We start from the raw sequence: 17682 nt of genomic DNA, 5'->3' as shown, positions 1-17682 counted from the left end.
ATATTTAATGGTAGATATTTCATTTTATGATTTTTTTAATAATCATAATCTTATATGCACAATAAAAAGATAAAATTTTATATCAAAATAATTTAAAATACTTATGTATACATGCATGCTGCATAGCAAATTCATGGACTTCTACTGTGTATATCTTAACATGCATATATACTTATCATCGTAATATATATATGCGCTCTCACACCATATGTCATAATACATATATGTACTTCAACATCGTATGTCATAATACATAAGTATATTACACGTCGTATTAAATTTGTATATTCCTACACCACATGTCTATCATATATGAATGTATACAAAATAATTAAAAAAAATCAGCCTATAATCTATAAAACTGAAACCTTAGGTATAGCGAGAGAAGAATTGAGTTATCTCAATCTTTTTTAGAACTAAGGTTTTCTAACCTCTATGAGAAAAGTTGAGAGAATGACTGAAAAATAATAGAAAGGATCATGTGTTATTAGGTTGGTAAAAAAGATGATATCAAAATAAGGTAGAGACACTTAACAGATTACCTTGAGGTCTATGGTCCCGATCATCTCATTTTATGTTTTTTTACTAATATAATTAAAATATTATAATTTGGTTTGACGATATATATTTTTGTCTAAACTCATACTTTAATCTTACTTATGTATCTCAATATTTAGTATAACACTTCTTTTTTTATTTGCTTCTTTATTTATTTTTTTATTGTTTCATCCATGCCTAAGTAACTTATGATTATTCACATATATAATATTTAAAACTCAAACTTCCTTACGTTAATTATGATCAAACTCATTCAAACCTTGAGATTAATTTAAGATCGATTAAAATTTAACCGTCACTTCCAATCACAATATACATACTTATTATCATAACTTAATCTTATATTTAAGTTCGATAACATATTTTTGATTTGTTGTGCTGTGTTTAAAGTAAACATTAATGTTTATGCATTTTCAACTAAAATTTCTTGGAATACTAATAATAATATTTTTAAAAAGTACGTACTTCAATCTTAAAAATAAAAAATATGAGTATGCTATTTATCATCTTTATATGAAGTATATACATTACAAATTATATCACTAAATGAGAATAATATATACATATTATTTATGTTCTTATCGACATACCAGTTATAGTTCAATACGTGTGAGATTCAGATATTATAAATAATCGTAAAGATATAAAAATTTAAAATATAAAGATGATATGAGTAAAGGATAAAATTATATGTTATTCAAGAAAGCGATAAAGCAATAATAAGATATTGTGAAATATGAATACAAAGTTCATACAATATGGTAAGGTTATTTTAGACATTCGAACAAACAATATAGCAGTGTGCGTTTGGGACTTCGAAAAATGCAATGAATGATACAAAATGATAAAATAAAAAATAGTTATGTACGCGCTAGGTAGGGGTCGAACCTACGACTTTCTGCTTAGGAAACAGACGCTCTATCCACTGAGCTACAGGCGCTGTTGCTTTTATACTAAGCAAAGCTTATAATATAATTTTATGTAGATGCTTTGGGACACCCAAAATATGATAGTAAGCAACATGGACAGCATCTATTTCCACAGATTTTTCTCTTGTATGCATGCCCCTCATAAATATAATGGTACTATGTTGCTATTATTTATGTCAGTGAATTTAATGAGTGTAAGTTTAGCAAGCAAATGGTGCAAAAGATAAACACCATATTTTCACATCAGTTCTTTTGGTTCCCCCCTCCCTCTATTCTTTGTTCCATATTGATCTTCTTATGATCTCACAATTCCTAGGGTTAATTCTTCCTTGGCTTTATGGATTTGCAGCCTCAAGCTACATTCTTGAGACACTATAGATGGTAGAAGCCACTGTTGTGTAATCTAAAAAGGGGTTTCTCCAACAAATTGAAAGAAAGTTACCACCTCCGAAGGAGGGATTTCTCGCCAACCTCGATTCCCTTGGGGGACATCAAGAAAAGAGATCAAGAAAGGAGGAGGGTACCATTGGTCAGAAGGGCGCAGGAGTCTCTGAACCCTGGGACGATCTCCTCGGTGATGGCGGTTTCACCGACCAGGTGGCGCCTTTGGAGAGACCGGAGCGGGAAAGGTAGGAGGAGGCAGCAGGCGACGACCGCCCCCGACGCCGGTAACATTTCTCTTCCTTTAATTGATCTCTCAATCCATAACCATAATCATAGCCAGTAAAATAAGAAGAAAATAATATATAATAAATATGAAATAAAGCTACTCAATATTCATCAATTGGTCCCATGGTCTAGTGGTTAGGACATTGGACTCTGAATCCAGTAACCCGAGTTCAAATCTCGGTGGGACCTACTTTTCTTTCTTTTTTTGTAGTTTTATTATTTAAATATGAAAATTATGATGATCCATTTCTGTAACGAATTGGTCCCATAGTCTAGTGGTTAGGACATTGGACTCTGAATCCAGTAACCCGAGTTCAAATCTCGGTGGGACCTACTTTTCTTTCTTTTTTTGTAGTTTTATTATTTGAATATGAAAATTATGATCCATTTCCGTAACGAATTGGTCCCATAGTCTAGTGGTTAGGACATTGGACTCTGAATCCAATAGCCCGAGTTCAAATCTCGGTGGGACCTTAGTTTTTAATTTCTTTTTGGGTCATTTTTTTAATGCAATTTACTTTACCGTTCATAGATTTACCTTCAGTTATCGTACCCATAATTTCCCGAGATATTTTTGGGTCAATTTTTATGCAATTTCCCATCCATAGATTTGCCTTAGTTCTTGAATCCACGATTAATGAGTTAACTATTCTATTAGACTGTATTGCAACACTAAATCCTTACCAAACCAATTAATAATGCACTTTGAATTCCAAACATAAGGGATGGAATGATTCGAATATTTCACCCGAGACCAATCCCTTAAACCGGAAGAAAAAACCAAGCCGGTCGGTAGACTCTTCGTCAATCCGATTCGGCCATCAGACCAAATATATGTGTAAAGAGAACAGCTTCACAATCCACATCAGATTAATGTTTCTTTCTCAAAAATCTTCATATAATTATTATTAATTCGATTTTTGATGTTTTTATTAAACGTATTATCTACCCGATCAATTTCATCCCGGTCCATCGACCCGAAAATTAACCCAAGACCGGTCCAGCGGACGTTCGATTTGTGGCAGAGACGAAAGGGGTACGAAAGCCGCGTGGGTCCCCCGAGGAAAGCTGGTCGGTGGTCCCCGGCGAGCGTACCAACCCCACCTTTAATCTCTTTGGAGCTTTTGCTTCCTTTCTTTGTGCCTTTGGCTTGCCGGTCGCCGCTGGGGGCTTCCACCCACCGGCCTTTTTGTCCGGCCACCTTAAAAGCCCCCATCAATGCCTCCCCCTGCTCTCAACCACGCCGTCCCTTTTTATCCGTCTTTTAAAGCTCGTAATGATAACACTTGGCTTGCTTTTGTTTCCATTGCATGGCTACTCCTTGCTACCTCATCTTTCTCTTCTCTTCTTTCACGGAGAGGGAAAGCCATTCGAAGTAAAGAGAGACGGAGACAAAGGGCTGGGAAGTGCCCCCCAATCCCATCACAAACATTCAATGTCACAACCAGGCCAGTGACTTTGACTTGTGATCTTTCTCTCTCCCCCTCTCTCTCATCTGATTCAGTGAATGCCACTATCTGGAATTCAACTGTGCTGGCAGATTCAAGGACTCACTGTAGCCAGCTTGATCTTTTCAGACAGCATGTATTAGAGAGAAAGAGAGAGGGATTGACGGGAAGTGCTCTCCGATCTGATCACTAATATATGCATTCTTAGAATCAGTCCTACAGTGACTTTGACTTGCTCTTTCTCTCTCTCTCTCTCTCTCTCTCTCTCAATTCATTTTAGTGAATGCCACTTACTGGGATTCAACTCTTTGTTGATCTCTGTGGCTGCGCTAGCAAATTAGAGCCAGCTTAACAATTTCTGATAGAAAATTTAGCTTAAAATTACTGGCATCCATCAGAGGTATTATGAAAATTGTATACTCGAATTTTTTTGCTACTAAAATGAATTTTCAACTTGGTTTAAAAATATGGTGCAATTTGAATTTAGCCATTTTTAATAAATGACCTCTACATAAGACTTGAATACTATACCTTCCTCTCTAAATACTCAAAACCTATATAGATGAAATACGATTTCAATGTTGAATAAAAGTGTTTTTTTTAACAAGTGTTGTTAGAATCATGAATGGATTTAATGAGGGAGTAGTTTAGACAGCATAATAAATTGTTTTATTGAGAACCAAACAAAGAAACCTTCTATTTTTACTTGGAAAAATAAACACATTTGATCATTTAATCATCAAAAGAGTAAAGATGAATTCCTATGATGATATCATATATATATATATATATATCATTTTTTTATGGTAAAAATTTTCAACAAAAAATCCTAATGATGTTTGTGTTTCTCTGCCATCCAAAACAAAAAAAAAAGGAGAAAACACATAACATGGAAAATTACACTTGAACAAATGAATAAAATAACTCAAACTTTGGGTCTCCCAATGCAATATTTTTAATTATTTTGGCAGTACATGATTTGTTGCCTTGTCATATAATAATATTACATATGATATTATTATATCCATTTGAGGACATCATGACAAGCCATGAGGCTCAAAACACACAAACCAAATCCACCAGCTCATCATTGTGCAATTGTTGGTGTCCGTGGCAGTCTCGTGACTTCCGACGAATCCTTGTCCGATATCTGTTGCCTCCGGAGAGCCATGATTCGGGCCTTGCGAATCTTGATGCCGATCGTGCGGTGCCAAGCCCCCCTGCGGGGGCGATGATGTTGAAGTGTTCCGGCGGAGCAGCGGAAGCAATACTGATTCCCTCCTCCGTCATCTCATCTGCCACCATTATAGGCAGGAATTAAAAGCAGCACTGCGGATGCTATTAAAGCTTCGCTAATTTGGCGTTCATGTCGGTGGACGGTCGCTGAGACGGACCCAGGCGCAATCTTGGGCTCTTTCTAATGCCTTTTTTTGGCTTCAGAAGCCGAAGATTCCGGTTGGTCCTGGTGAATGCGAGCTCCGGGAGCCAATGCCGGTTGTTCTGATGTCACTTTCTTTAGCTTTTGTTTCATCGGGATTTAGAGCTTGTGCGTCGGGGGGTTTATGCGTTTCTCAAGGAGGAAATGCAGATTTAGGGGCTTCCGAGATGGTCGATGATCTTTTTTTGGTGGTCTTTGAACACAAAGTCGTCGATTTTGGTGCGCAGATTTTGTTCGGTTAGGGTTTTAATGCTGTGATTCTTGAGAATTATTCGGAAAATTAATGTTTGTGTTTGTGAGTGGCTGTTGACTTTTCGTTATCGTTTTGGTGTTACGTACGGATGGAGAAGAAAGTGTGAATGGGAAATCTCGGTGAAAACGTTGATGGATTCTTTGTTTAGTGATTATATGCTCTAGGACGTGAGGGAGAATCTGCGGCGTAGATAAATATCGTATCTTTCATTAGTTTGGTTTCAGCAAAAAAACAAGGGTGTCTTGTGGTTGAGCTGGATCTTTGATCGACAATGCCAAGCATCAGAGCTCCATCATCAAAAAGGACTGCAAGCCTATTGGTACGTCATTCAATTCAGTCTGGGAAGATTTAGTAGCAGAAGTTTGATGATCCTGTGAATATTGTTGAAGAGTTCTTTTCTATGATATTTTGGTTTTCTTCTATAGGTGGCAGTAAAATGCAGGCCATTGACTGAAGCAGAACAAAAGCGAAGTAGGCATATTATTCAAGTGACCAATGATAAGGTGCTAATTACAAAAATATTTAGTTTTTCTTTTCATCATTTTGAAGCCATAATTTCTTCTGCTAAATAGAAAGCATGATGATGCTTGTTTCTTGTGTTACAGAGCTTAATTGTCTTGGACCCCGACCTGTCAAAGGACTATCTCGACCTCATCCAGAATCGAACCAAAGAGAGAAGATATAGCTTTGATCACGTATTTGGACCTGGATGTACTAATGCAGTACGTAGATCCTTGCCTTCTTTTGCCTTTTTGTTTTTTCTTTTCTTTTGTTTTTGGCTGGTGTTTCAGGATTTCTGACCAGAGGACAAGTAGTTTCTCCAACCAAACATGCAAGTGGAAATATATCTCCTTGCTTACCTAGTTAATGGCAACAATTTTCTGTGCTTGTAGATTGCCTTATATAATTAAAGAATCAATTATTTTTATTTTCGTTAAATACTGTAATTATTACCTCAAGATAGTAATGTTTGATAGTGTGTTCATCTTGAAAAAATCATAAGCATCAGATAGCTTTAATACTTTGAACTCTGGCATCAATTTACACCAGCAATGGTGGAAAACGAAGACCTTGGTTCTTAATATTATTAAATATTTACTGAACTTCAACCTGGGACACTCATCCTTAAAATTATATTGTTGGCTCTATTCAGAAAACCTCTCTGATACCTAACTTGTTTGTTCAGGGATCATGACTTTATCCAAGTTGTTTTCGTTGTGGCATACATGGTGATGAAGAATTTTTTCATTTTTATATTGTCAATCACACTATTTAAGTTGCAGTAGAGCTGGTGTCATTAGGAAATATGATTGGCGACATAGTTATATCTACTCATCCCTACATTTGATGACAACACTTTGTGAAGATATTATATCTCCATTTGTGATATTGGCAGATTTTTTTTAATGTTATTTTGATCCTCATTTCCTTCTAGCAAAAGGTTGTTCCCCTGGAAAAGAATCTAATTATTACACTTGTTCTCTTTGAGAGAAAGGGCCCTTTTTCTCTGTTCTATTTTAAGTGGTGATGGTTGTAATTTTGTTTGATTGTTAATTTGGGAGGAAATAATTTTTATGCCCTTGTACAATTTATTTGTGTAATTTAAATAGTTTTCATATTATGTCATTACAATTTTGTGCTACGCATATTTTCTGTGTATATAGACTTTTGGACTGACATGCATTTTGCAACTGCTTATTCATTGCCACAACTTTTCTTATTTTTGCAGGATGTTTATAGGAACATTTCATCTACAATTGCTGGCGTGATTCAAGGTCTTAATGCCACTGTATTTGCATATGGTTCAACAGGAAGGTATTTAGGTTGTGATATAGTTTTCTTCATTTTCTTTATCATCTGTGTGAAGGCAAAAGTTCTCTAATATAGTTTTTTAATTATGGAAGTTAACAGATCTTTTAAGTGTAACAAAGACCAGAAAGATTGGAACTTGTTATATTTTTTGTCTATATTAGTTACATGGATTAATATTAATACATTCAGATGCAACAATTTAACCTAATGTATATTAGATCGGAGCTAGAATTTGCCTGCCTATGGAAACTCATTGGTTAAAATAGCTGTTTCTGTTTTTATCTTTGTGCATCCAATTCATATAACTTTATGAGCTAAAGGGTTGCTTTGTTAAGATTTTTACATTCACATAATTGGCTAATTTTAGAAAAAAAAATCTTTCTCAACATAACTATACGGGTGTTTTAATTTTCAAAGATTGGAATGTTCTTATGTATATAATTAGGTTGTTCAAAGTCGTGAAACCTGAAATTCAACTAGCAATAAGTATCTCTACATAATCACAAGCTATTCATAATCTCTTTGTTGGTCTTTACATATTAGGTATCATATGTACATGTTATTTCAATTTGACTCATCTGGTATCTTACTTCATTGCTTCATGTAAATAGACTCTAGTTTTTATCTTTTGTTGCAATACAACTCTTCACTTTTCAGGCACCTTGGGCTGCATTTGAGTCACTACCATTGTTTTATTTATACATTTAAGATGCTTATATTTTCAACCTGTTTTACAGTGGTAAAACTTACACAATGGTTGGGACCCCTAAGGACCCTGGACTCATGGTTCTTAGTTTGCATACAATTTTTGACCTTATCAAGAAAGATAAGACTTCAGACATCTTCGAAGTCTCTTGTTCTTTCCTTGAAGTATACAATGAAGTATGGTTTTGCTTCTCTGTACTGAATAATGTTGTCATTATTTACCTTGCTTTTCCTATTACATAGGAAGCACTAAAAAGGTTTCCTTTCTATGCATTTTCAGGTCATCTATGATTTGCTTGAAAAATCATCAGGACATTTGGAGCTTAGGGAAGATCCTGAGCATGGCATTGTAGTTGCTGGTTTAAGAAGCATTAAGGTTCTCTCCTCTTCTTTGTATAGATTTTTTGTTTGGAACATAAATAATACATGTCATAGTTATCCTCATTGAGTGTTTTCAGACTGAATATGTTATATCAGAATCAAAATAGCAGTTATTGCTGCAGATGTAGGTCTTTTTAATAAATTCTTGTTCGTCCCATTTTGCTTCTGATTTCTATTTCCAACAATTTTTTTGTTTGGAACATAAATAATATGCCATAGTTATCTTCATTGAGTTTTCTCCGACTGAGCATGTCATATCAGAATCAAAGTACCCTCATAGCTGCATCATCTAGGCTGTTTTTTTTGTAAATTATTGTTGGTCCCATTTGGCTTCTGATTACCATTTCTAAGCAGCTGAACTTTTGTAATTGGAAACATTTGTTCATTTTTGCATTCCAAGACATCCAATAAAGCAATAAAAAATCCTTAAGAATGCACATGATCTATCCGTCTGATCAGTGCCATAATTATAAGTTGATGCTCGTACTTCTTTTCTCCTTAGTTTATTACTTTGTACTTCTGTCATCTGCATGTGTTTTGCACCTATAGGTTTCTTGGCAAAGTTTTTAATAATTTTGATCCATTCTCGTCAGGTTCAATCAGCTGACAAGATTCTTGAACTTTTGAATCTTGGAAATAGCAGGCGCAAAACTGAAAGCACAGAGGCAAATGCAACCTCATCACGGTAACTCAGTCAACAATTTTTTAAAAAAATTCTGTTTTCCTTTTTGGATGAAGTACAATGTCTTGCCAGTTTGTGTCGTTAAATACTTGCTGAAGTGTTGTTAGCAGATTTAAAAATAATAAAGTTTCCAAAATTGATGTCATACTTATTCTGGACTTCCTACATTTACCTGTCCATCAAGATGAACAATTCAAATTTCAAGTTAAATTGTGCTAGGTATTCTCCATAATGCATGTTTATTTTACACTCTTACAAGCTTCTATGTCATATACTATTGCTATCAGTTACGAACAAATTCATATTTCAAGTTCAACAGAGTTAGGTACTCTCCGTGATGCATATTTATTTCATATTCTTATAGGCTTCTAAATGTCACATACTATTACTATCGATTAGGAATCAGCAATTAAATTCTTTCTTGACATCAACCAATCTAATCATTCCTGCTCTCAAAATCTCCCAGAGCACTTGAACTGCATTTTCCATTAGTTTTTTTTTCATTCAACCCTCATATATGGTTCTTTGATAAAATATCTAATCACAGTTTGTCCAAGATCCAGAAGGAATAAAAAAACCTAACTACTTTTTTTAAAACTTGTTTTTGAAGTTCACATGCAGTTCTGGAGATTACTGTAAAAAGAAAGCAGAGAAACCAATATCAGAGTCAGATTCTCCGTGGAAAACTTGCATTAGTTGACCTTGCTGGCAGGTTGGTTTCTGTTTAGGGAGACTTCTTATATTTGCTTCTGCAAAATCATAAATCCAAGAAACTGACAATGACCCCATATGCAGTGAAAGGGCTTCTGAAACTAATAGTGGTGGCCAAAAGCTAAGGGATGGAGCTAATATCAACCGTTCTTTGCTTGCCTTGGCAAATTGCATAAATGCCCTTGGCAAGCAACAGAAAAAGGGTCTAGCATATGTCCCTTATCGCAACAGGTATGTGGATGGTTTTTCAGACACCACATTTGGTCGTGTGTTACTGACACTTAAGTTTTTTACAGCAAGTTGACCCGTATCCTAAAGGATGGACTTAGTGGCAATTCTCAAACAATCATGGTTGCAACTATATCACCTACTGATGATCAGTATCACCACACTATCAATACCCTGAAATATGCTGACAGAGCTAAGGAGATCAAAACCCAAGTTCATGTAAGGCTGAATCTATTATTTAATTGGTATAAGTAATTGAGACCTATAAGCTTTTTCCTTCCAATGCTTTATAAAGATCATAAACTTAAATTGGCAGATAGATGGGTGAAGTAAGCTTTCACTGTTTAATAGTTAGCCCTCGCATATTGATGTTAACAAGAATTACTAGAATCTATGTAACACAAAACATGCTTAGAATTGTGTAGCATTATTATTTGTATGGATAATCCTCATGACTTGACACAGAAATCATGGAGATGACTACTATATAATCATTGATTTGCTCCTCTTTCAGAAAAACATTGGGACAGTCCATACCCATGTTGCAGATTATCAACGAATGATTGATAGTCTCCAGGTAATCATATTGACAGAATCATCCACTCTTTTTTCCTTGGGTTAAGAATGCCTTTGTGATTTCAACTTTATTTTATTGTGCAGATTGAGGTTAGCCGGCTAAGAAAAGAATTAGCTGAGAAGGAATCTCAGTTAAGCATAAAACAAGTGGAAACAGCTGCAGACAATGAACTATCATGGTTGAATATATTAAGTCGTGAAACAAGTGAGAATGTACAGGAACGCATAAATCTGCAAAAAGCACTGTTTGAGATTGAAGAAACTAACATACGGAACCGCACTGAGCTACAGCACCTTGATGATGCAATTGCTATGCAAGAGGTTTAAAATTTTAGTATTTCCTTGTATTTATTCATTTTACACATTCCATTCATCTAAAGAAACACCTTAGGAATACGAAAAATGCATAATTAATATGTAATTCTTTCATAATAATTAAATCTGGAGAACCTGTGGTCATACCTACTTTTCTTTTGGAGTTGTATATCTAGTTTGTGCCTCCACGTTCCTCATCTATAGAGAATCATATTTTAAAAATTCCATTGTCATATGTCCAATTCTGGGGGACTTTTACTCCATGAAAAGCTTGTTTTTAGTGCCTAGGCCATGATGAAATGTAAAAGCGCAAGCCCAGTGCACAAAGCTCCTACAAGCAGGAGGCTGTTTTCTGTGACTTGAACCTTGATAACTCAGGTCACCTAGGCCATTGTAGAATATGGGGAACTTTTTCCAGTAGTCGTTCATGATACAATTAAGAAGGTTAGGTTCCTACATTTTCCATTCCATGGTGAATGTCACTTAGACAAGATGAAATATGTTCTAAGTATCTTGCACAATATTTATTCTTCAAGTAATGTGACCTCTTGGGATGTGGTAATGGGGAGCATCTTTGTAATTAAGGAAATAGTTGAACTATGACAAGGAGGATTATGAATAAGCCTAACTAGGTATGCTTGAGATTGCAGCATGATGCTGCATGCCTATTCCCGTCAAATGTTGCCTTCTAGAGTGCTAACGCTAGATATTCTGTCGAGACACATCAGGACAATAAACGAGATCCCCTTAGTAACTATTGCTGTGTCTTGTACATGTGCCAGGATGAGGGCATGGGTACAAAGCACCGTCATGTGTTCTCACCCATAATGTAGAAGTATGCAACTTTATATGGTGTCCCAACTCACTTGTAGGGTTCTATTGTTTGTGAGCATGACAATTGAAGCACTAAGCTTTATAGTGATCCATCTATAGTCACTCACCCCCTTTTAATCATTGCAATATATCTTTTGCGAGATGAGTTGGGTATAATTACTATATACATCTGACCTTGACTTCTAAGAATGGGCTATATGTATACCTAGGTTATAGAGAAGGATGGAGCAGTTGTTCGAGCACTAAGGTCGAGGAGACAAGTTATTTTGGATAACATCCGTGATAATGATGAGGCTGGTACTGGTTACAAAAAGGTTAGTATTTGTAATGTTTTGTTGCGTTGCTTATTTTAACAACTTACCAATTATGCATCCATTTCTTTAGGATATAGAGATAAACGAGAAACATCGACATCAGCTTCAAGATATGATTGATGAAGCCATTAGTAACAATGGCAACAGAACTTATCTGCACATTCTTAGTCAGTACAGACTCCTAGTAAGTGTTGAAACAATGCTGTAACTCATAAGTCTATGTAGAGAATGATATAATCTAATGTTTGGAAAAAAAATACAGGGAATGACAAATACTGAACTTCAATTTGAGATGGCAATGCGAGATCAAGTCATCCATGATCAAAGAGATGCAATGAGAAAGCTTTGGAATGTGCTCTTGGGATTGGGGCTTGACCAACAGCAAGTAATGGATCTTGCTGCCAAACAAGGGATCAAAATAGAGGAATCTACTACTCCCCAAGCTAGTTATCTAAGCATGATGCAGTCACCGGTTGTTTCTCTTATCAGAAACCCACCTTACATGTTGCATCCTGGTCCAAGTATGCAAACATATCATTCTAATGCCTGCATCTTCCAACATCACCAAGGCCATAGCTCTGTGGCTTACGCCGGGTCGCAGATTGACAGTCCTACCGTCTGCAGAGAGGAGCACCATACTTCTTACTATTTGCACTCTCATGATCACCCATGCTCGGCATATTACGGGAAGGGAGAAAGAGGGTCAAGCGGTGGACTTAATCCATGTTTTTATACTCCCGAGAAACCTGCTCAAGAAGCATGCCGCCTTTGCCCAGTGTTGAATGCTCAGCCGTCACCAAGCAGTAAAGAACAATCATATTCTAGCAAAGACTTGCGGCATCAATCACAGGTACTCTTTTGTTAGATAAATTTTGTATATTACATTTCCTAATTCTGCTAAGGTAATATCCGATGGAAGTTGGGTGCTCCTTTGAGAATTAGTGAACTGTAAATTATTAGGCTTCTCTCAATCCACATTTTCTTGGTAGATGATATGGAATAGCTAAGCAACTCAGTTGATCCTGAAAAAAAGCAATTATGAGATTGATGTCTCTGGATATCATGAACTCTGAATGATATCAGTTAATTGGAAGGTTCTAGTTGATCTTCCTAATAGCATAGAGTTTTATCATCTCCTAGGAATCAGTTTTCTCTGGTCTCACCGATGTTTTTGTGGCAACAGGAAACATGTTTTGCAAGTGGGCAATCCCTGCATGAAGTTTCCCCTTCTGGATCAAGTTGCAGACACCTAAACGAGGAATCTGTCAGTAATGGTGGGATGAACAATAGATTACATGGTACTTATAATTTCCTCAACTTGCTGACGAAGCATCCAGATCCTTTGCCGAACTTTGGAGCAGTTGGTTTGAGGCCTTTGAACAGTACTGGGTTGTGATGAGGCATGTTCTCAAATTTTTGTATCATATTTTTCCTTCTTTTTCCTCTGTAATTTATCCTAGTTTCTGTACAGAATTTGCCACTGTAGTTATCCTAGATTCTTTGCAAGGTTGTAAATGTTTTATTTTATTGCACTAATGAATAATTGTCTGTCCTTTCTCAAAAAAATATAAAGATTTTTTTAGATTAAAATAATTAATATGTTGTTGGGGAATTGGATAAACTGAGATCGGCCATAGTCTGCTTGTGATGGGATGAGTATGTCCTGAACAGATGGTTTGATCCACCCGCGACCTGTGGGGCCCATCTAAATGGACGGTCGAGATGTGGTAGTTGGAGGTTTCCCATTTGAAATGCGGTTTGGAGCGGATCCCTTTCTAATCCGATCCTAGATTCTGACACAGACCGCCATCCACGCGGCGCCGAACACGCCGTCGACTTCGCGCCTAAACTTCCTCCTTCCTGTCTCACTGGAGAAATAAACCCACAGATGTACCTGCCACCCCCACGGTATTGACCAATCATTATAGGAGTAGATAAATGAGGAAAGCTTATGTGGTAGGTAAGAACTGTTCTTCCAGAAACATCTGCGGCCTTTTTTGGAGCCCAAAATCTCGCCATTTATTTACATCCATTCCATCGGAAGAATATAAGTGTCTCGAAAAGAGAATCAAAACCTCGATTTCGGTTGCTCATGGCGATCCACTCTCGATTCGTTGCGATCTGCCTCATCGTCTTCGCGATCGGAGCGACGGGCGCCGTAATCTCCTCCGAGACCTTGACTTCCGCGGCACCCAAGGCGATCTCAGTAACCGATCTTTCCCTAAAATTTTGATTTTGTTCCCTGAATTTGGTTTCTGATTGTGATGTTATGTTGGCATTGAGAAATTCTGATGATTTGATTGAAGGAATTGAGGGACCTGATCGTGAAGGGATTAGGGTTCCAGTCGGAGGACCTGAAAGTCTCCGGGTTCGACGTGCGGGACGCGCTGGTGGGGCAGGCGGTGGCGTATGAGTTCGATGTCGAGGTGGAGAAGAGGGTGATCCCGATAAGGCTGTTGGAGGACGTCAGCCGATGGGACTTCGTCGACCTCCCCATCTTTAGGGTGGCAAAGGAGGAAGAGGAGGAGGAGGAGAAGGGGTTGGCCGAGATTGGGAGAGGGTCAGATGATAGGGTTTCACCAGTATTGCCCCCTTTTCAGCTCGCCGGCCCGATGGAGCTGTGGATCCAAGACGGGGACGACATGAGGCTCTCTTTGCCGGTACGCGATTCGCTTCAACTCAATCTTTTGATGTTTCTAATCACATCAAAATTCTCCTGACAATATATATTTTCTAATCAAATTTTCAGGAATTATCTTTGTAGCTGAAATTATGAAAATGTTTAGTGCATAGGCTTCTTTTTTCATTTGATAAAGGTAGATGAAACAATGAAATCATGAATTATGTTCATTACTTAAATAATTAGGATACGTTTATGAAATCATAAGATAACTCGTTGATGCAGTTGTGGTGGTTCTGAGAATCTACCTACTTTCCTTGGGGGTGTCGATTGAACTTGATAACTTCACGGACCTGATTCCAACCTGATTATATTCGTATAATTCCCTGAAAGTTCCATAAAGATATTGAGTGGCATGTGGATTTCTCGTGTTCGATAGCTTATTCAATATGGGTACAATGCAGTAATATGTTATGCTAAGTATGTTTTGTTCATATATGTCAGATTATTGTAACAAAAATGTGTCAGCCTGATAATTATTGATGGTATTTGATTGATAAGTTGTGTAAGCTGTGGGTGTCCCTTAAGCCATCTATAACTAAAATGTAGCTGAAATTTATTATTAAAAGGTTGTATTCATGTACAATTAACATGTATATCTAGTTGTTTAGTACAGATTCTGATATGAACCTGCCACCTATTGGGTTTTAGTTTGGATTTGGATTCTTCAAACCTGGTTAAATTTAGATTTAGATACAGAGTGGATCTGAACAGATATTGCCTCTAAATATCCTCATGGGTTCATAGTTACATGTCTGCATGATTGCGAATGGCAAGAATTTCAATTACAACCTGTGTCTAACATTTACACAAAATAACAGATATCTTAATCAGCTCTTGGTTTTCTTTAATGTGCATACTTAGATTGATCTATATGTATGCTAGTCTTGTCCTGCTTCAGACACTTCTTGTATGTTTCTTTTCCTTGTGTTTGGTGGCCATGTGTTGGCATCACTATTTGATTGGTAGACCAAAGCCTGTAAAGGGTTTTCTGTACTTCCTAAGACCATTTTATTTTCATCGTGGCTTACATGTTCAATGATCTTGTAGATATTCCCAGACATAACATGCTTTGCTGTTTGTCACCACCATGCAGCATGATGTGGAAGCTGGTGCACTGAAGAAGGTTATCCTATCGGATGGTGCAGCGGTGACAGTGAAGGGTGCCAAGTCCATTAGCCTTCGCCACCCAATTGATCTCCCCCTTCCCCTCAACCGCAGTCACCCAAAAAACCGTCCTGTGGCATCAGCCCTGCTATCCATAGCTGAAGCCCTCCGCCATGCTTCACGTAGCAACCAGAAACCGCTCCTTTCACTGCGAATAGTTGGCCCAACATCCCTCACTTCATCCCCTTCGGCATCTCCCAATGACAAACTGAAGCTCAAGCGTCTTGCACCTGGTCTTGTTGAGCTTTCTTCTCGTTCCGTCCCAGAACCATCTGACAAAGTTGATGGATCTCGTAGGACCACGTTGTGGCCTCTGACATCGCTTAATGGATCAGATCCAAGCCTTCATGGTTTTGAGGAATTATTGGCATCAGTACTAGGGAAAAAGGGGTCTGAAGAGGGATCCTTCAGACTGGTCAAGGCACAGGTGTCTGCACAAACCTATGTGAAAATGGGCTTTGCGGTAGAGAAGAAGCTTCTTGATAGAGAGGGAGAGGTTGATTGGTCAGTTTTTCCTGCATGGAAAACAAAGCCTGAGAAGGCTATAATGCACTTCGAGGTGTTGGCCAGGGTTGAAGATAATGGAAGGGTAGTTCCGGAGAGGATAGCCGAGATCCAGCCATTTGAAATACAGGAATCAATTATTGATAGCTTGCAAACTGGAAATACTTCCATGTCCAAGGCTCAAATAGTCCATCCGCCACCCATGTACTTCACGCTTTGATTTAGTACTTCCTTGTTGCTCATATGTTTGGGGAAAGGGAATGGGTAGCACAAGAGTTCCAGGACAGGGATTCTAATTTTCTTTCTTTGCCATCACCGACAATCAAGGTGTTTGTGTGTTGTACATTTATTTGAAGAAAATGGATCCCAAAGTGGACGACCATCTGAGAATGCAAGAAATGAAGATAGAAAATAACTTTTATATGAAACTTCGCTTTTGCTGGCTTGGATCTAAATATGAACTTTTGAGATAGAGTTCTTTTGCTGGTTCATTCTGTTCGAAAATTTTAGCTGGTTTGGATTGAAAGATTGGTTCTCATATCTGACCTCCGAACATATAGTCCATTATGCATGACAAGGTAGAAAATATTTGGGATATCTTTATATCTTGTTGATTTCATCTATGCCTCTCCTAAGATGAGATAAGAAATCCGAATTGCTATGGGAAACGTTTCTGTTTCTTTATTTTATTTTATGATGTGCATATTCCTTATTCAGACTGTCCCGTGTGGAAATGTTCCTCGAAGAGTAAGACTTTGACAGCAGTCAGCCATGGTGGAGACGGGAGGCAGACTGCGCAGCCACGTTGTCGGTGGCATCCGACTTGGCTTGCGAATGCCATTATCTTAGTGCTGAGATTACGCGTCTTCGACTACAGTAAGCAACAACCCATCAGACCGTAACACCACACGGACTAATGATCATTATACAGTGCTGAAAAGCTTCAAAGAAGCAGAGTATCTCCCTTTCCCTCCTTTCCCTGATATCAGTACTCTCTCTCTCTCTCTCTCTCTCTCTGTTTCTGCAACCTGAATAGGGCGTCTTGTGATTGTTTAGAAGCTCGTGATGGCTTTTTGCTTGTCTCAGAGGACAGCGCCTTGTCTGAGGCTCCTGTCGAACACCTTTCGTCATTTCCTCTGGGTAAGATAGGAGAGTGAGAGGGAGAGACAGAGAGGGAGGCACGCGTGGCTGCAGAAGGAGCAGGCGGGGGTTGTAATCTCTTGTTTAACCTTTTTCTTCTCGTCGTCTTGCTCGTCAGTGACCTCTCAGTCTGCAGGATTGGCCTCTCCCTCTCAAAGAAAACGCCAAGATCATGGTATTTCTTCTCCTGCTGCCTCGTACCTGCATGCCTCGACCAAGTCCAAAACCAAAACCTCTGAGCTCATCACACCATGCCATATGCCAATAGCAATCACATTTCAAACTCATGCATGCTGAAGCGATAGTGTTAAGAAGTACAGCATCCCTTGTGTTGATTC

At 37.8% G+C, this 17682-nt stretch overlaps 2 protein-coding genes and 4 non-coding genes across 7 annotated transcripts; 5 read left to right on the top strand and 1 right to left on the bottom strand.

Moving 5' to 3' along the window:
* Positions 1–1425: 1425 nt before the first annotated feature.
* Positions 1426–1498, bottom strand: TRNAR-CCU (transfer RNA arginine (anticodon CCU)). Its single transcript has one exon. It is a non-coding gene; the product is annotated as a tRNA-Arg (tRNA).
* A 775-nt stretch (positions 1499–2273) lies between these two features.
* Positions 2274–2345, top strand: TRNAQ-CUG (transfer RNA glutamine (anticodon CUG)). Its single transcript has one exon. It is a non-coding gene; the product is annotated as a tRNA-Gln (tRNA).
* A 72-nt stretch (positions 2346–2417) lies between these two features.
* TRNAQ-CUG (transfer RNA glutamine (anticodon CUG)) lies at positions 2418–2489 on the top strand. The gene has a single exon. It is a non-coding gene; the product is annotated as a tRNA-Gln (tRNA).
* Positions 2490–2558: 69 nt separating this feature from the next.
* Positions 2559–2630, top strand: TRNAQ-CUG (transfer RNA glutamine (anticodon CUG)). The gene has a single exon. It is a non-coding gene; the product is annotated as a tRNA-Gln (tRNA).
* Positions 2631–4925: 2295 nt separating this feature from the next.
* LOC103983566 (kinesin-like protein KIN-8B) lies at positions 4926–13419 on the top strand. 2 transcript variants are annotated; one of them, XM_018825886.2, is made up of 17 exons: positions 4926–5098; positions 5520–5614; positions 5721–5798; positions 5901–6017; positions 7025–7110; positions 7845–7989; positions 8093–8188; positions 8787–8878; positions 9486–9587; positions 9671–9817; positions 9883–10033; positions 10329–10391; positions 10475–10711; positions 11749–11853; positions 11924–12037; positions 12116–12703; positions 13037–13419. In XM_018825886.2, exons 2-17 carry the CDS (start codon positions 5567–5569, stop codon positions 13247–13249), a joined length of 2382 nt encoding a protein of 793 aa, XP_018681431.2. In that variant the 5' UTR covers positions 4926–5098; positions 5520–5566; the 3' UTR covers positions 13250–13419. The 2 variants fall into 2 exon arrangements, with proteins under 2 accessions (XP_018681431.2, XP_009399074.2); XM_009400799.3 differs by having other exon boundaries at positions 4927–5614.
* Positions 13420–13869: 450 nt separating this feature from the next.
* On the top strand, positions 13870–16632 carry LOC103983567 (protein TUNICAMYCIN INDUCED 1). The gene is made up of 3 exons (XM_009400800.3): positions 13870–14059; positions 14160–14513; positions 15630–16632. Exons 1-3 carry the CDS (start codon positions 13946–13948, stop codon positions 16422–16424), a joined length of 1263 nt encoding a protein of 420 aa, XP_009399075.2. The 5' UTR covers positions 13870–13945; the 3' UTR covers positions 16425–16632.
* The last annotated feature ends 1050 nt before the right edge of the window (positions 16633–17682 follow it).

Source organism: Musa acuminata, chromosome BXJ3-5, assembly GCF_036884655.1.
Source record: "Musa acuminata AAA Group cultivar baxijiao chromosome BXJ3-5, Cavendish_Baxijiao_AAA, whole genome shotgun sequence".
Taxonomy (NCBI): Eukaryota; Viridiplantae; Streptophyta; class Magnoliopsida; order Zingiberales; family Musaceae; genus Musa; species Musa acuminata.
This window is presented reverse-complemented; position numbering and strand designations above follow the sequence as displayed.